Source organism: Hypomesus transpacificus, chromosome 12, assembly GCF_021917145.1.
Source record: "Hypomesus transpacificus isolate Combined female chromosome 12, fHypTra1, whole genome shotgun sequence".
Classification (NCBI taxonomy): Eukaryota; Metazoa; Chordata; class Actinopteri; order Osmeriformes; family Osmeridae; genus Hypomesus; species Hypomesus transpacificus.
In genome coordinates, this window is record NC_061071.1 from 9,525,623 (window position 1) to 9,550,424 (window position 24,802).

Here is a 24,802-nt window from a genome sequence, read left to right on the forward strand (position 1 = left end):
CATCTTTTTCCTCAGGGACTGGGATGGGAACCATTATATCAGTCTGACTTGACACTTTCTCTCTCTCTCTCTCTCTCTCTCTCTCTCTCTCTCTCTCTCTCTCTCTCTCTCTCTCTCTCTCTCTCTCTCTCTCTCTCAATCTCTCTCTCTCTCTCTCTCTCTCTCTCTCTCTCTCTCCTCTCTCTCTCTCTCTCTCTCTCTCAATCTCTCTTCTCTCTCTCTTCTCTCTCTCTCTCTCTCTCTCTCTCTCTCTCTCTCTCTCTCTCTCTCTCTCTCAGGTGTTGATCTGTCCATCTCACACCTGGACAGCCCAGGGGATGAAGGTTCCAGGTTGGGCAGGAGGGCACTGGAACACACCACATAACATGTTACCAAAGTTACACACACAAACACACACACAGGAACACATGCATGTACCTGCATGATTATATATATATGCAAGCACACATACACACTCAGACACAGACACACACTAACATACCAGCTTGGTGAAGCGGTCCTCACAGACGATACGGATCCTGTCAGGCGTGGCAGGGCTGTCCAATCGGAAGGGCCCGCTGAGTCCTGACTCCGCCCTTGCGGCACTGATGGCGTCTTTGATGGCGTAGAAGACAGATGCTGCCAGGAAGAGGGGGGGCTCTCCCACTGCCTGAAACCAGGAAGGAGGAAACAAGCTGTTGGTAGCATTTCATAATAAGAGTCCCTGTTGCTACGATACCTAAAGCTTTGAGCACCGCAACACAGCACATGAGAATTTTAAGTAGGAAACATCCCAGCTAATGCCAAATAAGTATCCACAATAAAACGTTAAAGACCAGAGAGGCCTTCAAAATAAAAGTCTGTGACCTTGGAGGAGAAGATGGCCTTGTTGTTGGGTGCGTCTCGGAGCAGAGAGACGTTCAGGTCGGTGGGGATGTCTCCGAAGGCGGGGATCTTGTACATGCCTGGACCCCGCGTGAACAGGTAGCCCTGGGGGGAGTAGCGCAGCTCCTCCAGGGTGTACAGACCCACACCCTGCATGAAGCCCCCCTCCACCTGCACACACACACACACAGGCCACACACAGGTATGGACACATACACATATACACATGCACGCACACACACACACACACACACACACACACACACACACACACACACACAGTCATTGACAGACTGGTTATTAGTTAGGAGGATGCATGTGTACACATCCAGCCACATCAGGTCTGGATGAGATGGGAGAGGCTGCAGTCTGCTCTGTACCTGGCCAATGTCTAGAGCTGGGTTCAGACTTGTGCCTACGTCCATGACGATGGTCGTGTGAAGGTTCTGGAACAGAGAGGAAAGTGTTTGTATAATAACACACAGACACACACACACTCAAAGATGTACAAACAAACATACATACAACCACCCACAGATGAGAAGGCATGCATGCATGAATAAAGGCACACACACACACATACACACATAGACGCTGACCTTGTGGCTTCCCGTCAGACAGTCTATCTCCACCTCGGAGCAGGACACACCGTAACAGAAGTAGTTGAAGGCGCGCCCAGAGTTGGTGGCAAAGTCATAGCCCAGGTCTGGGGTCCTGGAGACAGCAGAACACACACATGGTAAACAACACACATGGTAAACAACACACATGGTAAACAACACACATGGTAAACAACACACACAATATAGGGATACACACACAGACATACAAAACAAAAACCAAACACACACTGCAGGTTAGTCACAGGGACTAGAGGTGTCACTACAAACGTACTTGTAAAATCCATTGGCACTCAAACTGACCCTGTCAAAGTAGGCAGCTCTCACCTGAGAGAGCGAGAGAGAGAGAGAGAGAGAGAGAGAGAGGGGGGGGGGGAGATATGTTAGTGATTATTTAACCCACAACCTACTCTCTCAGGTACGAATGAGACACTGCAGTCATCGTTGTGTAATTGAGTAACTGTGTAACTATAACTGACCCAGTCTTCCCAGCATCCCGTGGGGTTTTTAGTCTTATAAGGTTCCAGACGCTTGTTGAGAATGTCACATGCATTCTGGAGAGAGAAAGGAAGAGAGGGAGGGAGACATAGAGACAGAGAGAAAGGCAGGTGTGTGACATTTGATATATAAAGGTTTGCGTGTATAGGTGTGTGTGTGTGTGTACGCGTGTGTGTGTATGATTGTGTGTGAGTGTGTGTCTTACGTGCACAGCGGCTCCGTTGAGGTCGGAGGAGGCGGAGGCAGCGGTGGGGCTGGTGTTGGGGACGGTGCTGGTGCTGGTCTCACTGATGTGGATCTTAGAGCTGGGGATCCCCAGGGCACGGCTGGCAACCTGTGACACACACACACACGTTCATGCATACACACACACATACATACACATACCCACACAACGAAGTCAGCTCTCACTATAGCTGAATTCCCTGTGAAAGCTGGTACACACACACACACGCACACGCACACAGACCTGCACCATCTTGGTGTGTAGTCCCTGGCCCATCTCTGTGCCTCCATGTGTGAGCAGAACAGAGCCATCTGTGTAGACATGAATCAATGCTCCTGCCTGGAAATACACACACAAAAAGAATATTATACCTCGCAAAGGTCGGGAAACTACCTTTGGCACACAAACAGAAACCCACACAGCAAATTATACCAAATGAAGATCTGGAGGCTGGAGGTGGACTCACACACACGCACACACCTGGTTGAGGAACAGAGCAGTGAAGCTGATCCCAAACTTGGTGGGGATGATAGCCAGGCCCCTCTTGGTCCAGCGGTGCTGGGAGTTGTAGTCCTGGATGGCGGCTCGGCGCTGGCCGTACTGGGCCCGCTGGAGACACTCCTCCCAGCAGCTCTCCAGGGTAGGGTGCTCTAGGACCTGGTTGTAGGGCGTGCTGTCGCCCTGGGTGTACAGGTTGAGACGGCGCACCTGCACACACACACAGAGGAAGACACACACACACACAGAGGAACGCACAGGAACACACACACAGGAACACACACACAGAGGAACACACAGAGGAACACACAGGAACACACACACAGGAACGCACAAACACACACAGAGGAACACACAGAGGAACACACAGGGACATACAGAAAGGATAGAGTTAAGTACATATTACTGTAAGCTCTTGTGTGTATGTGTATATGTGTGTGCATATGTAATTCTGTATGTGTTTATATGTCATTGTGTGGGCGTGTACATTTGTGTGTGTGTCCGTGTACAGTATATGTCATTCTGTGTGTGTAAGTGTGTGTGTGTGTGTGCCCACCTGTTCAGAAGACAGGCCCAGGCTCATAGCCACGTCCTCCATCCAGCTCTCGGTGATCATCATGCCCTGGGGCCCTCCGAAGCCTCTGAAGGCCGTGTTGGACGGCAGGTGGGTCTTACACATGTAGCCTGTTCCACGCACGTTAGCGATGTGGTACGAGTTCTCCATGTGGAACAGCGCTCTCTCTATGATCTGACCAGAACCAAGCAACAGGCGGACTGATGTTCTGTGTGGCTTATAGATCATAGCACACAGTGTGTGTGCGTAGGTGTGTGTGAGTGTGTGTGTGTGTGTGTGTGAACTCACGGAGAGAGAGAGGTCCCTGGAGTTTCCAACATTGTTATAGTATGTGACGTCCAAGGCCACAACTTTACCTGTCTTCATGTAGCCCACCTGACAGAGAGAGAGAGAGAGAGAGAGAGAGAGAGAGAGAGAGAGAGAGAGAGAGAGAGAGAGAGAGAGAGAGGAGGGAGAGAGAGAGAGAGGAGAGAGAGAGAGAGAGAGAGAGAGAGAGAGAGAGAGAGAGAGAGAGAGAGAGAGAGAGAGAGAGAGAGAGAGAGAGAGCGAGAGCGAGAGAGAGAGAGAGGGAGAGAGAGAGAGAGAGAGAGACGTATGAGTGGGGGGCTCTATAGTGTAGTGATAACAGCAGAGTGTGTGTGTCTGTGTGTGTGTGTTACAGTGCCCCTACCTTGTAGCGGCCGTAGAAAGGGTGGCGACCCCCTGTCACAAGCATGTCCTCATCCCTGTCCAACATACACCTCACTGGTCTCTTCAACCTGACACACACACACACACACTTGAGTCAAAAACAATTTCAAGATATATGATCTAGATTAGGCTGTTGGGGTCTAAGACATGGTCAGTCTGAGTGTGTGTACGTGAATGTGTGTTCATGTATAGATGTGAGTGTGTGTGTGTGTGTGCATACTTCTGTGCTGCCACGGCAACCACGGTGGACAGGAGGGTGCTCCGACTCTCCTTCCCTCCGAAGCCTCCTCCCATCCTCTTCACCCTGACCACCACCCGACTGCTAGGCACGCCCAACGCCTTGGCAACCAGAGACTGACACGCAACACATGAACATGATGCTGTTTAACATCAGGTCAGTGGTTTTGATGTGTGCATGAGTGTTGGTGTGTGTGTGTGTATCTACCTGTGTGTGTGTGTGTACCCATGTGTGTGTGTACCTGTGTCTTGGTGGCAGCCTGTGTGGACACAAACAGCTCCATCTCTCCGTCCTCGCCCTTGGGCACTGCTACAGTGCAGTTGGTCTCCAGGTAAAAATGCTCCTGGCCTCCCATGTGCATCTCACCTGAACACACACCACGACGTGGGTTATCATGCAGGCACACACATGGACACACACACACACTAGCACACACACACACACTAGCACAGACACACACTAGCATACACACACACATTAGCACACACACGTACACAAGTGGTCTACCTTCAAGGACATGGTCTGCCTGTATGAAGGCCTGGTCAGGGTCTCCTCTCTGGATGGTCCTCACTGGCTCGTAGAATGACTTGTTGGCTATGGCATCCTGTGCGTGGGAAGAACAGCATGTAAACAATCACGCGCCATGGCAACAGTTTACACTCTCAGGACGAGGACAGATGGGACTATTCACACCCAAAAAACTGTCCTTCATCAGGACTTGGTGGTTTCAAAATGGAAGCCTGAGAAGCTTCTAGTCTAGGAGTTTGTAATGATGATAAAGGCTGTGATACAGCTTCTCTCCCCTCATGGTTCCTCTAGAACGTTAGACTCAGATAGCTCAGAGGTTATCAGATCTACTGGAGCGTGGTGTTCCATTCTGTTTCTCAGAACTTGCACCGTGCTTACGTAAAGATGACAGAGGGGACTCTCACAAACAGTGTCCTGGTTCAAAAGTTCAGACCTCCAGACTGTGTGATAGGCTCCCTGCTGCACACCTCGGGATCAGTGGATGGACACCTCCCAGGTTAAGGTGCTTTTTGGAGTGTACTGTACTTTTTATAAGTCACTTTTTTGTAATAAAAATAACACATTTATTGTTCATGTACACACAAAGTCCATCCAGTCTTACAGAAACACACACACTGACAATCTATTTCAGTCACACACACACACACACACACTAGGATGCACAGACAGACCTGGATGGTGACAATGACAGGCTGCAGGTCCTCGTAGGTGACCTTGACGGCCTTGGCAGCTCTCTGGGCGTGGACCTGTGTGTCTGCTACCACCGCTCCTATGATGTGACCCACACACGTCACCTGCAACACACACAAACCCAAACACACACACATACACACACACAAACACCACCCCCCCCGAAAAAATCAAGACTTACAACACACACATGAACCATAATAAAAACATTTAAGAGTCAGCCGTGCGTGTGCCACCCTGTCTCACTGACCGTGTCCTCGGCCAACACCGTCTCATCGCACACTGCCGGCCCGGTCTGGTTGCTTCCAGGAACGTCCTTGGCCAACACACAGGACACCACGCCAGGCATCCCCTCCGCCTCGCTCACATCTACCGCCCTGCGGAAACACACAGCACACGCGCGTGAGCCGTGCGTCTCTCTGTGTGTGTGTGTGTGTGTGTGGGTTCATGTGCGAGTGGTGTCTGTTATGGGGGGGGGGGGTGTTTTTGTGTGTGTATGTGTGTGTGTGTGACGTACAGGATGCGTGCGTGGGCCTTGGTGCTGGTGACCAGGGCGAGGTACAGCTCGTTCTCGTACAGAGGGATGTCGTCACAGTACACCGCCTCTCCTGTCGTCTGCTTCAGGGCCGACAGGTGCATCATGGGACGGCCGACCACGTCGTCCTCCTTCTGGCCGGACGGCACCTCCTGAGAGCACACGAGGTCAGTGTGTGTGTGTGTGTGTGCAGTATGGATGTGAGTGTGTGTATGCCTGTGTGTGTGTGTGTGTACCTGGTAGACCTGGACACTGGTAGGGGTCGCATGGTGATAGATCTCTGTAGCACTGGCAAAGTCAGGCCTCACCCCCTTCCCCATACCCTAACATGGAATTACACAGAAATATATAAATACAGTATACACTGTACTGTATAAAGAGAGGCCAATCTTCTCCTGTGTAAAAACGTTATGTTATATCAAAGAACATGTCTCTGTGTAAGTGTGTGTGTGTGTCCTCACGTCTGCAGCCAGCTTCTGGTGGACGGTGAGGTAGAACTTGTAGAAGAGACTGAGGGTCAGTGTCCGTCTGTAGGTCACCATGCCGCCTGGAGCAGAGGGGTGAAGGGTCATCTCCTCAGCCAATGAGGAGCAAGCGTCCTGCAGAAGCTCCTCCCCCCACTGCCTGAAAAGGTAGAGACTCACTTTTTGATGTGCATGTGTGTGCGTGTGTGTGTGTTAGTGTGTGGGGGTTAGTGTGTGTGTGTTACCTGCCAACCAGCTTGCTGGTGGTGTTCTTGGCCAGTACAGTGGTGGCAGCCATGCCTCCGTAACTAAGCTGCAGGTCCTTGACAACAGTTGTCCCGTCAACGAAGGTCACACTCATTCCTGATGTCACAATGCTGATGTCATCCTCACGACGAGGCGACTGCTTAAAGGCAGAGAAGTACTGACCCTAAAGACGAGAGGGAAAACACACACATTATTCAGAGATTGTCAGGTACTGATCCTTATCTGTTACTATCCCTACTTACCATGTATTTTGTGTGTGCATGTCTGTGTGTGTGTGTGTTTACGTGTGTGTGTCTTTACCTTCCTGGTGTATGGGATCTCTACAGACAGCAGGATCTCCTCCGGACTTAAGGCTGTTTTCCTGTACCCTGGGAAGAAGGTGTCATCCATCCTCACCTCTCGCTTCCCACCTGGACGGATGAGAGGAGAACAACAGAGAGAAGCTCTTTGACGCATCTGTTTCACATCCCTGTGGTAAAGGGCTGCCAAAACCTCTTTATTCTCCTCTCCAATCCTCTCTTCACCTCCCCCATCCTCTCCTCACCTCCCCCATCCTCTCCTCACCTCCCCCATCCTCTCCTCACCTCCCCCATCCTCTCCTCACCTCCTCCATCCTCTCCTCACCTCCCCCATCCTCTCCTCACCTCCCCCATCCTCTCCTCACCTCCTCCATCCTCTCCTCACCTCCCCCATCCTCTCCTCACCTCCCCCATCCTCTCCTCACCTCCCCCATCCTCTACTCTCTGTCTTACCTCTGGACATGAGAGTGAGCTTGCAGCTGGCAGCCATGAAGACAGGGTTGAGATCAGATATTGGACTGGCGGTCACTATGTTACCCCCTATGGCCTGAAGAACACAGACACACTCATGTGAGTACACAGTACTGCTATATATGTGTGTGTGTGTGGGGGGGGGGGGGGGGGGAGGGGTTAAAGAGAGTGCATGTATGCTTATGTTAGCCTATGAGCCTATGAGTGTGTGTGTGTGTGTGTGTGTGTGTGTGAGAGAGATAGAAAGCTACAGAGAAAGTGTGTGAACCTACTGCTACGTTGCGTATCTGCAGACCAGCGAACCATCGTAGCTGCTCCAGGACAGCCTGGAAGATCTCCGTCTGGTGGGGGGGGCGCTGGCCCACCTCCTCCCTCAACACCTCCCCCAGCTGGGTCAGGGAGCAGCAGGCTCCAAACACAATGCCTGGGACGCACACACACATCGGTATCATCGGCATCACATTTACTGTAGTAAAACTGTGTGTGTGTGTATGTGTGTGTATGTGTGCGTATGTGTGTGTGTATGTGTGTTTATGTGTGCGTATGTGTGTGTGTGTGTGTCGGACACTTACCCTCCTTAGTGTGCTGGACACTGTTGAGTTCGGCGATGTAGGCGGGAGCCAGGATCACAGGATACAACAGGTTCTTAAACTTCATCTCAATACCTTCAACACACACCCAGGGCTGTCACCACCCAGGGCTGTCACCACCCAGGGCTGTAACCACTCAGGGCTGTCACCACCCAGGGCTGTCACCACCCAGGACTGTCACCACCACAAGACGACAACGCCTACATCCCTATTTCTGGATATTTTCCTGTGTGTGTGTGTGGACCTGTGAATGTATCTGTGTACAGGCGTGTGACTCACCGACTTCTGTGTTTCCGACCACCAGCTTGGCGTTGGGATACTGGGCCTTGAGGTCCAGAAGTCCCTGCAAGGAGGCAGGCTGGACCCAGAGAACCCTCTCTCCTCTGAACCGCAGCTGTCTGCCTGACACCTGGAGCTTCCCTAGGGACTGGACACACACACACACACACACACAGGAAGAGCATCCATAATACACCCTTAACTCACACCCTGACCTTACGTGTGTGTATGTGTGCATGTGTGTGTGAGTGTGTGTGTGTGTGTGTGTGTGTGGGCCCACCATCAGCTCTGGAGGAAAGATAATCTCTTGTGTTGGGTCCACAGGCATGAAGTCAGCAGGGTCAAACAAGGAAGTAGAGAGGGTGGAGTTATCCTAAAACAACCAATCATAGCACAGTTACCCAGGAACAACAACAACAAAGTAGAGCTGTGTGTGTGTGTGCACGTATGCATTTGTGTGTGTGATATCAAATATGATCAGTCCGTTTGAAGCATCATCCAAACTGCTTTTTTAGTGATTCTCTTTGCACAGTTTGCTTGCGTATACTGCTTCCGTTCTGTTTCCAAACTCAATCCAAAATGTTCCACACATGACGACGGGCCACTATCCGGTTGGGAGGTATCCTATTGGGATGTGGTGCACGAGCAGGCAGGGTACAACCTCACACTCACGAGGTCAACTCATGTGACTTCCTACCCAGCATGCTCAGCGAGTGCGATAATGGTGTGACTCATCGATTTTCTGAACGTGAGAGAGGAGTGTTGGTCACGGATGCTCGGGGATCGTCTGCTCTGGTCTGCAGCAGACAGAGTAACAGACAGACATACACACATACACACACTTACGTTGACGTGGTCCTCTGTGTGCCCGTTGGTCAAGGCTCCGTTGGTTCCGCTTCCATTAGTCATGCAGCAGCCATTTTCTTTACTCTTCCCTCCACAGCAACCACCCTCCTAACACACACACACACGTATGCACATATAAACACACAGACATAACCCCAATTTCCTCATAAAAAATAAGGAAATTGTGAAAGAGGAAGGAAGATAAAAAGTTCTCTGAGGATTTCAGTGTGTGTGGGTGTACTCTTACTTTAGTAAAAGACTTGTAGCCTTCTAGAATAGGTCTGTAGCCAGTACAGCGACACAAATTTCCTATATGAAAAAGGTATAATTTGTGAGTGTGAATGTGTGGGAGTGTCAGAGATAGTTTGGTATATCCATGGTTGGACCAGGGGTTTGGTGTGCGAGTGTTACCTTGGAACGCCTCCTCGATGTCAGTCATGCGTGGCGTGGGCTTGTTGCGAAGCAGAGCATACATAGACATGACGATCCCTGGGGTGCAGAACCCACACTGAGAACCGTGGGCCTTGGCAATCCTCTCCTACACACACACACACACACACATTGATTTTTGTGTTTATTTTGGAAAAATGGACGGTGTGTGTCTGTGTGTGTGCTCACCTGAACAGGGTGCAGTTTGCCAGCCACACTACCGATGCCCTCCACGGTGGTGACAGCACAGTGATGGAGGGAGCACAGGGGGGCCAGGCAAGCGTTGACTGAATGATGACTGGGGAAGTTAAGGTCTGTATCTGTCTCTCTGTCTCTCTGTCGCTCTGTCTGTCTGAATCTCTGTCTGTCTGTCTGTCTGTCTGTTTGTCTGTCTTTCTGTCTGAATCTCTGTCTGAATCTGTCTCTCTTTCTCTTCCGCTCATTCTGTGTATCTCTCTAACTGTCTGTCTCGAACTCTCTATTTATTCCCCCCCACCCCCCGCCCCCCACCCCCCGCCCCCAGACAGGTGTTGAGGAGGATACACCACTCGTCCCAGGTGTGGGTGATACCTGGAGACCATGACGGTGCAGGCCCCACAGCCTCCCTCTGAGCAGCCCAGTTTGGTGCCCGTCAGGCCCACTGGCACACACTGGGTCAAGGAAGCACACAACATCTCACAGAGCACTGTCCCACAACACAACACCCACCACGTACACAGACAGGCATCCACGAGGCATGGGCACGTTTCCCAGGGTGCTCATGCACTCTCCTTCAGTGTCTCTCTCTCTCTCTCTCTCTGTGAGGTGTACAGTGGAACGCAGAGAAACATTGACAGATGAACGTGGACCAGGGGTGGGATCCCACCCCTATCGTCCACCCAATCATGAACAGCGAACACAGATAAAAACATTCGTCCTTATGTAACCCACTGCTGTGTAACCCACTTCTATCGGGATCTGGGCCTGAGAACTGCTGGGTAAAGTTGAAATGTCAACATAGACTTAAAAAAGTAAACAAAAAAAAGGTCAGTGTAGCAACGGTGAGGTTTAATTGACCAGACGACAATATTCATTGGACGTGAAGTCATGTTAATGATCCTTATCAGGCTCTAGTGAGTGGCTTGGTAGTAGACTCTGAAGAATGTGTTTTGAAATGACTAGAGTACAAAGGTCTAACTGGCGTTGCTTCATATTTACAGTAAGGACTACGACCCAGAGTTCACTTATTAATGCACGGTCTCAGGGCATGTTTAGAACTCATGTTTTGAATAAGACATCCTTATTTAGCTAACGCTCGATATGTAACTTCTGTGTGAACTTTTTTGATTTATTAGCAGTGTCCAAATTTTTTACAGGCTCACATGTTTGTGACATGCAGACATACATTGCAGTATCCTGGGACCCATTTAGGCTTAATAAAAATGAAAAAGAATAAAGACAAGAAAAAATAATTTATAAAGAAGAAAATGTAGATTCAAAAATATTTTGTGCACGTTATACATGCCAAACATTGTATGCTTGCATATGCTGATAACAGATTAATGTAATTGTTTGTGTTGGACATGCGTTTGTTATAAAAGCATACATTTTCTCCGGAGGTACGTCAGAAGAGTCATCTCTGGATCAGCATGTTTCTCAGAGATCTGCAAACATATTTGACACGCTCAATCAAACTTTACAAAATAAATTCTGTCTACCATGATATTTTTCCTAACAGGGTATCTGCATTTATATTTGACTAATTTCATTGAATAGTATTTACTGCATAAAGATATTCAATTAAAAAAAAATTGTGAGACAATAAATTAATAACGTGTTTTTAAGACACCTTGACACTAACTATTTATACTTCCGGACGAGGGGCACCCAGATAATGTAATATTTGAGGAAGGATTAAAATGTGGTGAATTAGATTGATGGGAAGAAGGTAAAAGTTGGCCCTAAAACGTTAAAATGCATACCTTTTTTCCATTAACGAAGAAAATAAGTTCATCCCACACAGTATCTGAATGATCCATGATAAGTCCTTTACTGTTTCCATTAGTAAAGTCCGACATGCTCAGCAATATTCGCAGTCGGTGACTACCGACTTTTCAATTTGAGCTAAAGCGGTCGAGACGTTGTACGTCTGCACCTCTAGGTTTGATGACGGTCTAGTGTAGTGTCCTTTTATCTGTCGTGACACGTGACAAAATTCAACTCAACTCAGGTTTATGTATCTTCTTGACTCTTGACGTTAACTAGTTCGGAGTCACTTATTAAATCATTAGATTTGCTTAAGGTGTGGAAACGGATATGGAAAGCAGTTACAAGTGGTGACACGCTTACATATTTTTGGAAAACGGGCACGTCATTAGCGGTCATTAGATGTTCTGCTTTATCCATATCCTACACATGCAACGCGAGGCGCGACGCATTGCCTCATGTAAATATCTTGTGACTTGTGCCCAATCCGTTTTTTACGGTATATCGAAGGATGACACTAATACGGAGAAACGTCATAATTTCACTTTACTACGAAGTTTTACAAAACTCAGCCTTTGATCTGCATCTGATATGATCTGCATTTGCCCAAAAACATTTTTACTGACTTAAATATCAGATAAATGCCTACAGCACAGGTCATTGTGCTACAAAACAAAATGAAATAAATAACAAAACAGGGTTATACTTGTTATAAAAGAAGGCTAAGGTTATGTTGATGAATAAATGAATAAATATAAATGAATATGAATGTTATATTTCTTAAACTGTTTACTAGCAGAGGTAGCATCTAGAGTATGGCAACAAAAGTACTGTGGCTGAACCAGTACATTCACTTCCAGTACTCACAACTGTAGGGACACACAGGCCTGAACATTATGTCTTAACAAAACAGCATATGACTCATTGAAAAAACAAAGGTCAACATAATCCATATTTAGCCTATGTACTGGACAATGTTGAAATTGTCCAGTGTTCCACATTTTTGAGCATGTGTGTGTGTGTGTGTGTGTGCGTACACCACACAATAGTTCTCAGAGTCATCTATGCAGTGTCTCAAATGCTCCATTGGCACCATGCATCCACGCACCAGCAGTCCTTCAGGCAGAGCTCTCTCTAGTGGACAGTCCTGGGTATGACAAGCCATCCGTGTGCTACGAAGCCTCTAGAAGATGGAACCCTCCGTTGGCCTCTCGCAGGTCCTCCTTCTTCTTGGCCCGTACGAGGGCAAACACCACGGCGGAGAGGTTGTTCCTGCCCGCGCTGCGGCAGGTGCTGCGCTCCACGTAGCTGGTCTGCTGCTCGCGGCTGCTCACAAAGTAGGTCCTCACTCCGCCCTGCCTCTCGCTGACTCCCTTCACGTAGATGTCCCCCCTGAGCTCCCGTACGAAGCCCCGCTCGGACAGGAAGCGGCTGGTGCTCTCTGGGACCTGGGGGGAGGGGGGGAGGGGGTGTTCGATGTTCCATCATCGATAGTTGGAGGGAGGGAATGACTGAGAGATCATGGTGCATGAAGTACCGTTCACTGGTTGCACCAGGTCCCATAAACACACCACACACACCACACACACACCACACACACACCACACACACACCACACACACACACCACACACACACACACCACACACACGCACCTGTATGCGTCCCCTGATGCCTGTGGTGTCCATGCGGCTGGCCAGGTTGACTGTCATACCCCAGATGTCATACTGAGGCTTGGTGGAGCCTATCACCCCGGCAACCACAGGGCCATGGGCGATACCTAGCAACAAGCAGCCGGGATCAAGGGTCAAGTGTAATACAATAATTATACAGACCGTTTGTGCAACTTTGAACCACAGCCCTATACGTGTTCTTTATTCCTGCTTTCATACAGCTGTGTGTAAACAGAAGCTATGTCTTATCAAAAATAAACATGTTAACCTTCCATTTTAAAACCACAATGGCACAGAGATGTTTTTGTTTTAAGTGTGTCTTACATTTGTGAGTATTTATGTACATGTGTGTCAGTGTGTGTGCATGTGCATATGGGTGTGTGTGTGTGCGTGTGTGTGTGTGTGCACGTGTGCATTCTTACCCACGCGGAGCTGGAAGCTGTTCCCTGACTTTGTGTTGATGTGTTTGAGGGTCTCCTGCATGGCCAGAGCAAACAGCACCAGCTCACTGAGGTGACGCCACTCATCCTCACACTCCTGCAACACACACACACACACACACATACATACACACACGCACACACACACATGTTATTGCTGTAGCACTTTTTTAAATCAGTGTAAAGGGAGTGTGTGTTTGTGTATAAACCTGTTTAAAGGGAGACAGGCCAGAGGCAGCCATATAGCAGCTTCCAATGGTCTTGATCTTCTCAATTTCCTGGAAGTACGGCTCGTCTAACAGCTGGAGACACAGAAGGAGTGTACACATCTGCTGTAGACATCAAGCACTTACAGAGATCAAGTTGTTATAGAGATGAATTACTTATGGAGCTGAAGTTAGTTGTACTTAATCATAATCATCAATTACCAGTGTGTGCATGGTAGTGTGTATGTGTGTGTGTGTGTGTATGGTAGTGTGTGTGTGTATGGTAGTGTGTGTGATCTGACCTCATCGAAGTCCGCTATGATCTCGTTGAGCAGTCTGAGACACTCCACGTCCTGGTGGTTCAGCTCCTTCTGCTCATAGTAGTCTGTGAACCCCGGGATGGAGGCAAACATCACCCCCACATGCTCGTAGGACTGGGAGTACAGGTCCTGCACAAACACACACACACACACACATTATAACAAACACATATGAACTAATATCACACTGACGGTGCCGAAACATTCACACACACACACACACACACACAGTGAGACCCACTCAGCCATACACACTCACCTCGTTGGTGCGGTCCCTCTCCAGGAAGTGCTGAGCCACGTGGGAGGGCAGGATGTTGTACAGGAGACACTCGTTGTGCTCCCTCAGCTCCTTCATGTCCTCCACTTCCTGTCTGGCCTGCAGGCGCCACAGGAAGTCCAGCCTGGCCGTGGCTTCCAACTAGGAGCGGGGGGGGGGGGGGGGGGGGGGGGGGGGGGGAGGAGATGCGCAGAGGAAGGATGGATGAAGTTGGGATTACTGGGAGTGCGAGAGAAAGAGAAAGAAAAGAGCGAGCCAGAGAGAAGAGCTCACCTGTCTGCTGTTGTACAGCACTGCCACCACAAATATGGCCATGAGCTGCACCCACACCCCCTTCCTCCACAAGCAGTGAGACCTGCAGGGGACACACAGCTTGGCGTTCAGATGTGCAGGTGTGTGTGAGTGCCAGTGTGTGTGTTGTGGTGGAATTTTTATGATTAAATGTCCGTGGTCAGAAGAATTTGTCTTTATCTGTTTATTCTTGCAGCAAGGAGGAGCAGATCTATAACGGTATCATAAATGATGTCTGCAGTAGAAGGGCTCAGTAAAGGTGTCATGATCTGAGCACTCTTTTATACAGTAATTCCAGACAGTTACATCGTTACGTCAATAATTCATGTCATCAAAAGAGGAACTCTTCAATAAACAAGAAAGTAAAAAAGGAAATAAGTTGCGGAATTCAATACAGATGCTCAATATTAAAAACATGGCTTGAGACAAGAAAAAAGAACTTGTCAGCAAAAATCCCTGGAGTATGGGCAAAACAACCAGGCATAATATGAACCAGGCTTAGACAGTCAAATTTGTTAGACGTTTGTCAGCAAACGGAAACTTAAGCAATACGGTCGTAGGCCAGAAGGTTATGCTAGCTTTACAGAAGTTAAATCCTCAGCAATAATTGTTCTAGGCCAAAGAATATTATAGACATCTTAAAGAATAATATTTTTATATTACAGTGTGTGTGTGTGTTTACCCATTGCAGTGTCCGGTTGTCTGCCGTAGGAACAGGGTGTTGTAGCCCACCTCGATGACGTAGGTGTAAATGGCGATAGCCAATAAGAGCACGGCTAGCTTGAGAAGACAGCTTAGCCGGAGGAACACAGCACAGGATACCATGGCAACCACCCCGCTGAGGACCAGGAACTGGAGAGAGGAGACACACACGTGAAATTCAGTTTGATGTTGTGCGTGTGTTGCTGTAAACACAGAGTGTGTGTGTGTGTGTTCTACCTCGGGGTGTGTGCAGATGTTGACAGGCCAGGTGGAAGGTTGCTGGTCAGACTGGCTTCCATTGGTCAGCTCTACTTTTGTTGAGTCACACCACAACTAGAGGCACACACGCATTCGTATACCAATCAAACCAAAGCTATACGTTACACATTGACGTTGTGAGTGTGTGTGTAAGTGAGTGTGTGTGTGTAAGTGACTGTGTGTGAGTGTGTAGCTTAAAGAGTGAGTGTGTGTGTGCATGTGTGTGCACCCACTATGTCGACAGAGGCCACCCCCATGTTGACGGTGATGGCGGTGAGGGTGAGGAGGGTTCTGGCACTCTTGGTCTCGTGGACCCAGCAGCACAGGTACTGCAGGGAGGCGGGGCAGTGCTTGAACTCCTCGGCCAAGGTCACCACCAGCAGCACCACGTACACACACACACACACACCAAACTGGAGCAGCATGGGGAACAGCCTGGCAGAGGAGAGGAGAGGGTGAGGCGAGGAGGAGAGGAGGAGAGGAGGAGAGGAGGAGAGGAGGAGAGGAGGAGAGGAGGAGAGGAGGAGAGGAGGAGGGGGATGGAGGAAGAGGAGAGATGGAGGGAGAGGAGAGAGGGATGGAGGGAGAGGAGAGATGTAGGGAGAGGAGAGATGGAGGGAGAGGAGGGATGGAGGGAGAGGAGAGATGGAGGGAGTGAGAGGAGGAGAAGGAGAGAAGTGAGTGAAAGGCATGAGGCAATTATTATTACAAATAATCTTATATGTGCTTCAGTGCACGTTAAAGCACATGCACAGTCTCTCACCGGGGAGCAGGGATCACGGCTTGCACAGCCATGATGAAGAGGAGCATGAGGAAGGAGCAGAACATGTTGGACTTGAACATCTCATCCCTCATCTGGGAGAACTGCAACAGACCACACACACACACACACACCTTACAATGTGCCTGATGTGTATATGTGTGTGTATATGAGTGTGTGTGTGTGTGGGGAGTACGGGTTAGGTTTGTATGAAGTTGTGTGTGTGTGTGTGTCCTACCTTGCCCTCGATGTGTACGTCCTTGAACACCTGTGTGATGGAAGTGATGTGTTCCTTCCTCATGTGTTCACTGCTGCGCACCTCGATGGCCTGGCGAATCCTCCGGTACACCTCCCGCGGGCCCGAACGCTGCGCCGCCAGCTGATTGGGCAGCTGGACCAGGGAGCCATTGGTGAAGGTCGCCAGGATCTGACAGGGGGAAAGGTCGAAGGTAAATGTGTGTGTGTTTGAATGTGCAAGTGTTTTGTGTGGGTTTGTATAATTGGGTGTATATGTTTGCATGTGTCTGTGTGTGCTAGTGTCAATGTGTGTGTGAGTGTGTATCTGCATGTGTGTGTGTTTGTGTGTGTGTACATACACAGTTCATGCCGATGATGTTTCCGAAGGGAAGCTCGGCGCTCCAGTTGTAGGTCTCCTCCAGGCTCAGACAGCGAGCCTTCGGCGGCTCCTCCTCCTTGGGAGAGTGGCGAATCAGGAACGTGTCGATGTTGTGTTTCCGCAGAAACTCACTCCGTTCGGAGCCATGCCCCTCCTCTGTCTCATAAGCTCCGCCCAGGCAATCTAGGGTTGCCCGGGAGATATGGACACGCCTGCAGAGCAACGGAGACAGTGTGTGAAAAAACGTGTGTGTGTAGGTGTACGGACGCGTGCGCATGTATGTGTGTGTTCATTGCAGTGTGTGTGTGGACTCACCCCGGTACTCCGCCAGCCTCCAGCATGTTGGCGATGTCGACGTCCCAGCTCCACACGTCAAACTGCCACTTCTGCAGGCCCAGCACCCCACACAGCACAGAGCCTGAGTGCACCCCGATCCTCATGTCCACCTCGTGATTCAGCTGCCTGCGCACATACCTGGAGGGGTGGGGGGGGGTGCTCAGTGTGTATTTGCATTTGAGGGCTTCTGTGTTAGTGTGCGTGTGTGTCCATCCGTGTGTGTGTTTATCTGTGTGTGTGACTGTGTTTGTGTGTCTATCCCGGTGTTTGTGTTCATTTGTGTGTGCCTACCCACCGTATGGTGTTGATCATGGCCAGGCCCATCTCCACACAGCAGCGGGCGTGGGCCATCTCTGGCTCTGGGACCCCGGACACACAGTAGTAACAGTCCCCAAGGATCTTGATACGCATGCAGTGGTGCTCCTACACACAGATAACCATCATCATCATCACCTCCACCATCATCATCATCACCACTCCTCTCATCACCTCCACCCTCATCACCTCCCCCATCATCACGTCCACCCTCATCACCTCCACCATCATCAGTAAAGGCCCTGTATGATACACAACCCTGGTGGTCTGTAAGACAGTACCTCTGCCAGGCGGTCGAAGCGACCAAACAGCTCGTTGAGTGTTCGGACCAGCTCCTGGGCAGACAGCACCATGGACAGAGACGTGAAGCCTTTGATATCAGCAAACAGAATACTGCAGCAAGAGAGAGAGGGAGGGAATGAGAGAGAGAGAGAAGAAGGGGTTTATGAGCATCGAGCATGCGTGTATGTGTGCAGACGTGTGTGTGTGCGTGTGTGTACCTGACATCCTTGTACTGGTGGATGTAGATCTTATGGAACTGCTGTGGCAGGTCCTCCATGGCGGACATGTCAGCCATCATCTCCAAGGCAACGAAGCGGGGCAGGACAGACATGACCAGGCGCTCCTGGGGGGGGGGGGGGGGGGGGGCAGACATCCTCTCAGACAGGTGCATGAAAGAATACAAAGTTAGCATGCTGCCCCTACTCCTCTCTGCTCTCTACCTGTCTGCCCCTCTCATCTCTCTCTTCCTGTCTCACTGCCACCCCACCCTCAGCTGTATCTGCCCCTCTCATCTCTCTCTTCCTGTCTCACTGCCACCCCACCCTCAGCTGTATCTGCCCCTCTCATCTCTCTCTTCCTGTCTCACTGCCACCCCACCCTCAGCTGTATCTGCCCCTCTCATCTCTCTCTTCCTGTCTCACTGCCAACCCACCCTCAGCTGTATCTGCCCCTCTCATCTCTCTCTTCCTGTCTCACTCCCACCCCACCCTCAGCTGTATCTGCCCCTCTCATCTCTCTCTTCCTGTCTCACTCCCACCCCACCCTCAGCTGTATCTGCCCCTCTCATCTCTCTCTTCCTGTCTCACTCCCACCCCACCCTCAGCTGTATCTGCCCCTGTCATCTCTGTCTTCCTGTCTCACTGCCACCCCACCCTCAGCTGTATCTGCCCCTCTCATCTCTCTCTTCCTGTCTCACTCCCACCCCACCCTCAGCTGTATCTGCCCCTCTCATCTCTCTCTTCCTGTCTCACTCCCACCCCACCCTCACCTGTCTCTGGTTCTCTCTCTCCAGACGGACTCGTCCCTCGATGCAGCGTCGGGTCTCCAGGAAGGCCTGTCTCTGGGTGTGGTCAGACAGGTAGTGGATGAACAGGCCTGCTGTGTTCATGCACAAGTAGAGCAGCCCCTTTGCTAGCACCTACAACACACACACACACACACCCATACAATATTCAGACAGAAAGAAATTGCAAGTAGTCAATGGAGTGCGGAGCCAGCGAGCGAGCAGAGTAAGAGAGCGAGCTGACCTTCCTGAAGAGCGCGGCATCGTCGTAGTTGCGCAGAGTGTCCACCAGGAGGTGCAGGGCTGCAGTGAGCACCCCAGTGCTGATGGACCAGAGCAGGGGTAGAGGCAGGAGGGTGTAGGTGGCGAAGAGGGTGAAGAGCACATACCAGGCCTGGTCCCTGTCCACGCCCCCGACCACGCCCGCTAGCACCTGCACTGTCTGAGAGAGCCAGCTAGCCAGGGCCGCGTACCTGGGAGTCCACACACACACATAAACACACACATGCACACGGCCGCATATAAAAAAACACACACAATCATAACCAGGATCACATTTGAAGAACGTGGACATAAAATCATATAGAAGTCAAATTATATTCAAAATCTACATGGATATACCCAAATCAGCACCCTATTTTTAATAGAATAGACCTTCGGGCACCTGATAAAAGCTCACAGTGGATGGACACTCTGTTTATGACAGACCCCAGAAGCTCCAGCTTGCTCTTACATTTACATTTAGTCATTTAGCAGACGCTCTTATCCAGAGTGACTTACTGTCATACACAGGGGCATTCCCCCTGAGGCAAGTAGGGTGAAGTGCCTTGCCCATGGACATAACGTCATTTGGCACGGCCGGGAATCGATCTGGCAACCTTTAGATTACAAGGCCGATTCCCTAACCGTTCAGCCATCTGACGCCCTCTCCCTCCCTGCTCTTACCTCAACCACTCTGGAGATGACATCATCCCCTTACAGGTCAGCACCATGATGCAGAGTCCCGCCCCCAGCATGATGAACATGCCTCCCAGACAACCGTGGACCAAGTCCAGCTCCTCGGGGGAAATGAGCATGGAGAGGATGAGGATGTGCAGCTTGGTGAGGATGTCGATCATGTTGGTGACCACCAGAGAGGTCTTTCTCTGGCCGGAGGAGTACTGCTGGTACAGGTTCTCCAGGTCAGGAGATCTGGGGCATGCACAGTCCAGTCGTTAGACATGATACACGGGATGATCACAGGATATATTTCAGTCAGATACCTTATCGGGGGTGTAGAGGTGTAGATTGTGTGTATATGCATGTGTGTAAAAGGGTGAGAGAGAAATTCACACTTTGTTTGTATGCGTGTGCATGTGTGTGTTTACAGTGTGTGTGTGTGCGTGTGTGTGTGTTTACAGTGTGTGTGTGTGTATTTGTCCTTACTTGAAGGTGTGGTGGAGTGCGGGGATGAACACCCCTTTGACCGTGGTGCCGTAGGAGACAAAGTATTCGGAGTCGTTCAAGGTGTCGGTGCTCTTCCTCGTCTCCGCCGAGGCTCGCTCGCTTCTGTCTGGGTGGACGCGCGCTACGGAGGAACGCCGCTTGTGCAGCACGCCACCCCGAGACGCCTTGCTGCGGATCTGCCTGTGGGGGACGGTGGAAACGGAACGGGTGTGGAAACGTCATGGAAGGAGATAGTCAAGTACAAGTACTGGATCCATCCATCCATCTACCAGTCCATCCATCTATCTATCCATCCATCCATCCATCCATCTACCATCCATCCATCTATCCTTTTTCTAAAGCCCCAACAGTATGACGTAGACCACGGCACCTGACCCGAGCCCTGTATGAGCCCCCCCCCCCCCCCCCCCCCCCAGTCCTGTACGAGGCCCCCACCTGTTGATGTCGTTGATGTAGGCGTCTGTCACCAGGATACGGTGGTTGCCAAGGGGGTTGAGGTCGCGCTGGTCGATGACGTGCCTCACCGCTGTCTGCCACATCAGTTGTTTCCTCTTGGTGTTTGGCGTGCTGGTACCCACCCTCGAGCTTCGCGCTGATGGCGGCTGGAGCGTAACGTCACTGGATCGCACAGCCCCGCTCTCGGACACGCCATCACCGAACCCCTCGCCACCGCCGCTGACCCCTGCGCAGGTTGCCATGGCCACACAGCGTTTTCGTTCAAACCGACACACACCTGCCTCCCCTGGCGTGGATGATGCTCAGGCATTCAGAGAGTATCCCAAGCCTACGCTGTGGCCGGAATCTGCATCTCCCTACCTGGACAGGAGAGACAAGGGAGAATGGAGGAGTGGGGGAGAGGAGAGGTCAACAAAGGGGGGAGCGAGGATAGGGAGAAGAGGAGACATGGCTCCTGTTAGCTTAGTGATCACATCATCCCTGGGGGACAGAAGATGGGAGAAAGGTCTAGGAGGCAATAGGCTAATGGTGTCTGTTTTTCTGTGTGTGTTTGTGTGTGTGGGGGGGGTTAGAGAAATCCCACTATACTTTCACTTCCTAATCTGTATTGGCTCTTACAGGGACATTAACTTCCTGTAGTTCCTCAGTTGGCCTACATGCTTATAGCACACTGTACTATGGCCTTGCCATTTACCAGCCACAAAAGCCTGCCTCACTGCCCTTCCGTTGCAGCTAACCACACTTCCATCTAGCCCCCCCAGAAAGCTAGCCCGACAGTCAGCGAGCCTCGCAACCAGACAGCTAACCTCACAGCTAGATGGCCTCACAGCCAGCTAGCCTCACTACCAGCTAACCCCACAGACAGCTAGCCTCACTACCAGCTAACCCCACAGACAGCTAGCCTCACTACCAGCTAACCCCACAGACAGCTAGCCTCACAGACAGCTAGCCTCACTACCAGCTAACCCCACAGACAGCTAGCCTCACAGACAGCTAGCCTAACCAGTTAGCCTCATAGACAGGTAGCCTAAGTCCTGTTGAACGATAGAAGATTGATTTAGATTCATATGCACTTTGCTATTTTATTGAAAGAGTTATTTGCATAGCACTTTATTTAGTGTAAGCTCAGCAACCACACATCAGTGACATATGTCAACTGATTATCTGCTTGATAGGCCTACACATCAACACTGTTTTCCCTGCTGGTCAACATGCTTCAATGCGTCAGAAATTCACAATGCTTCAGAGCCACCTTCTCCAGAACGTGTTCTGTAGTGTCACATTGATCATTGTGTGAATATTTGAATAAATTGTACAGTAACAAGATGTCAGGTAACACATTTTTTAAATGTTCTTATCCTGTGTGCAAACTCAGAGGCTGTTCTGTTACATTAGTATGTCAGTGTGTATGTGTTAACATACCTGCAAGAACTACAGTGTGTGTGTGTGTGTTCAACCTACCTGCCAGAACTATGGAGTGTGTGTAGGGATGACATCAAATATGTAAATCCACAGCTGAGAACCTGGTCCTTATCTTGTCAGTGTGATCTGGCCCTGACCCTCCAGCAAGACCCTTCACAGGAGACAACCCTTCCCTTCTGCAGTTCCAGGCATTGTGGCTTATCCTTCTCTCCTGCTGTATATTCCTGGCTGCGTAACTGTCGAACCTCACAAATTCCTGGGTACTGCTGGCCGGGCGGCTAGCTTCACACACTGGGGCAGGTGCGGAGAACAGACTGTCAGGCAAACCAGAAGCAGCCAGGAACAAAGTGAACCTTGAGGAAGATGTGCCGGTGCCATATGTCCCGTGAGGTAGGCGAGAGGCTTTAGCACTGCTCCTCATGTGTGTGCATACGTGTGTGTGTGTGTGTTGGTGCACGGCAGGCTGTAGGGTTTAACCCAGTTAATGAGCTGATGGGCAAGCCAGATGGCCACAAAGCTTTGCTAGGTGAGTTTGTGTGTCTGTGAGAGAAAGTGTGTGTGTGTGTCTATATGGTACTGTACTGAGCACTGTATTGCATTGAGTGGCTAATCGAATCCAACTTCAAAGGAAAGGATAACCCGAGACCCAGAGAACCCAGAGAAACGTGAAAGCAGGGGAGGACACTGTCACTCTCTTGACAGGTCACAATGACACTGAACGCAAAAAACACACTCAGCTCCAACATCCAGCAAATCAATAATTCACAACACTATCTTCTTTAAACTGTATGTGTGTGTAGGGTGGTATTTTCTGCCTAGAATTTAAGCATGTTAATCTCCTTGTTGTCCTCAAAAGTTTCCTTAAGGTCAGCAGGCCAGTGAGTCATCACTTTCATCCAGCTCCCTCTCGCGTCACTGGTTGACACGGGGTTGGATCATCGACCTTAACCATTAACCTCTGATTAGTCCGTAAGAGCTGAAGGAAGGAGGGTTACCTAATTCCCTCCCAATCTTCCTCTCCACCGGCATGTTGTGAGATACTAGAAAGATGTGGATGCGAGGAATCCAGCAGGGAATTCTGATTGGCTTGTGTGTTCCTTAGGCCCCTGTGGCAGGATTTGATTGGCACATTGGAATTTATCTATGTCAGATAACCCTGGAAGTGCTGGGAAGTGATCTGGATTATAGGGCTTGGTAAGACTTCTTATAGAGAGCAGCAGGTCCCTACCCTGACAGACTCACAGCCATATGGACCTCTCTCTCTCTCCCTCTCTCTCTCCCTCCCTCTCTCTCTCTCTCTCTCCCTCCCTCCCTCCCTCCCTCCCTCCCTCCCTCCCTCCCTCCCTCCCTCTCCCTCTCCCTCTCCCTCTCCCTCTCCCTCTCCCTCTCCCTCTCCCTCTCCCTCTCCCTCTCACACACACCTCAAAAATGATACTGTCACATACATTTCGGAACCCAAAATAAATTTGACATTAGTTAAATATTCTAAACAAGCTAAACATATATTTAAACTTTTATTTGAAAATGATCAATTTGCACATGCACATTTTACTTGGAAGTTTCAGGCAAACACTGAGTAGAACTGTTGGAGCAATACTGTCTCTTGTGAGGCAACACACACACACACACACACCAAAGGTCCATGTGCACACATGATACTCAGGCAATCAGTCCCACCTAAGTGGTGTGTCATTTAAAAGTGGCATGTTTCATTTCAGTATAAAACTCAGTCACTTGACTACTCCCTAAGAGGGTGTGTGTGTGTGTGTGTGCTAGTCAATGTGTGTTTGGTTTGAAGGCCATACATGATGAGTTTGACTTATGACCTAAACAAACTGGCTTAACAATCAGTCTTAACTTAGAGCTCTCCCTTCAGTCAGGATGAATAATGCTAAGCCTTTCATAGCACTGCTACTTTTCATCCTCTTTGATGGACTTGCGCCTGTCCTGCCTTGTTCAAAACATGCACCACAATCTTCAACCTCACTACCATCTTACAAAATAGTATAACAGGTAAAAATAAAACATAAACATAGATATGTGCATACAATAAATAAACATCTTAAAGGATATAGTTCACGTCATACAGTACACAGGAAAGTAGAATCATCATCACGCATCTGTTAAGAACCGCTTGATATTCGATTAAATATCTTCTCTCTTTCTGGTGTTGATATAAAAATAGAAATAGTATGGAACCTCCATGCCACACGTCAGTGCTTTGTTCCAGTGATAAAAGTGGGTGGAACCTTGTTGAGTCTTAGATGACCTCTGTCTTAGTCTGAAGACAGCTTGGCACAAACCCAATAATTAACCAGGACCGACAATATTCATCATCATCATCATCATCATCATCCTCCTAGTTGTTGTAAACTGGACTGGCATGGTTGGCACAGCTGATGCCTAAGGTGCATCAACCAATCACGTGC

The 24,802-nt window shown here is 49.8% G+C and overlaps 2 protein-coding genes across 2 annotated transcripts; both read right to left on the bottom strand.

Moving 5' to 3' along the window:
• Positions 1 to 204: 204 nt before the first annotated feature.
• On the bottom strand, positions 205 to 11,880 carry xdh (xanthine dehydrogenase). The gene is made up of 35 exons (XM_047031476.1): positions 11,568 to 11,880; positions 11,192 to 11,249; positions 10,150 to 10,246; positions 9,796 to 9,904; positions 9,589 to 9,715; positions 9,425 to 9,486; positions 9,178 to 9,285; positions 8,612 to 8,704; positions 8,332 to 8,479; positions 8,035 to 8,127; positions 7,735 to 7,886; positions 7,445 to 7,538; positions 6,993 to 7,102; positions 6,671 to 6,855; positions 6,423 to 6,585; positions 6,198 to 6,284; positions 5,944 to 6,113; positions 5,677 to 5,803; positions 5,408 to 5,530; positions 4,716 to 4,812; positions 4,450 to 4,574; positions 4,191 to 4,324; positions 3,951 to 4,038; positions 3,569 to 3,655; positions 3,263 to 3,454; positions 2,689 to 2,916; positions 2,452 to 2,547; positions 2,188 to 2,316; positions 1,964 to 2,038; positions 1,759 to 1,811; positions 1,464 to 1,578; positions 1,245 to 1,310; positions 847 to 1,035; positions 482 to 649; positions 205 to 346 (listed from the first exon to the last, which is right to left on the bottom strand). The coding sequence occupies exons 1-35, from the start codon at positions 11,661 to 11,663 to the stop codon at positions 296 to 298; spliced, it is 4,095 nt and encodes a 1,364-aa protein (XP_046887432.1). The 5' UTR covers positions 11,664 to 11,880; the 3' UTR covers positions 205 to 295.
• Positions 11,881 to 12,599: 719 nt separating this feature from the next.
• Positions 12,600 to 21,193, bottom strand: si:ch211-132f19.7 (adenylate cyclase type 8). Its single transcript, XM_047031396.1, has 22 exons — positions 20,931 to 21,193; positions 20,475 to 20,675; positions 19,995 to 20,240; positions 19,294 to 19,522; positions 19,035 to 19,184; positions 18,265 to 18,389; positions 18,046 to 18,157; positions 17,745 to 17,872; positions 17,429 to 17,587; positions 17,094 to 17,325; positions 16,736 to 16,924; positions 16,501 to 16,601; positions 15,971 to 16,172; positions 15,717 to 15,812; positions 15,460 to 15,629; positions 14,760 to 14,841; positions 14,469 to 14,627; positions 14,192 to 14,338; positions 13,893 to 13,985; positions 13,666 to 13,780; positions 13,226 to 13,350; positions 12,600 to 13,019 (listed from the first exon to the last, which is right to left on the bottom strand). The coding sequence occupies exons 1-22, from the start codon at positions 21,191 to 21,193 to the stop codon at positions 12,744 to 12,746; spliced, it is 3,600 nt and encodes a 1,199-aa protein (XP_046887352.1). The 3' UTR covers positions 12,600 to 12,743.
• Positions 21,194 to 24,802: the final 3,609 nt, after the last annotated feature.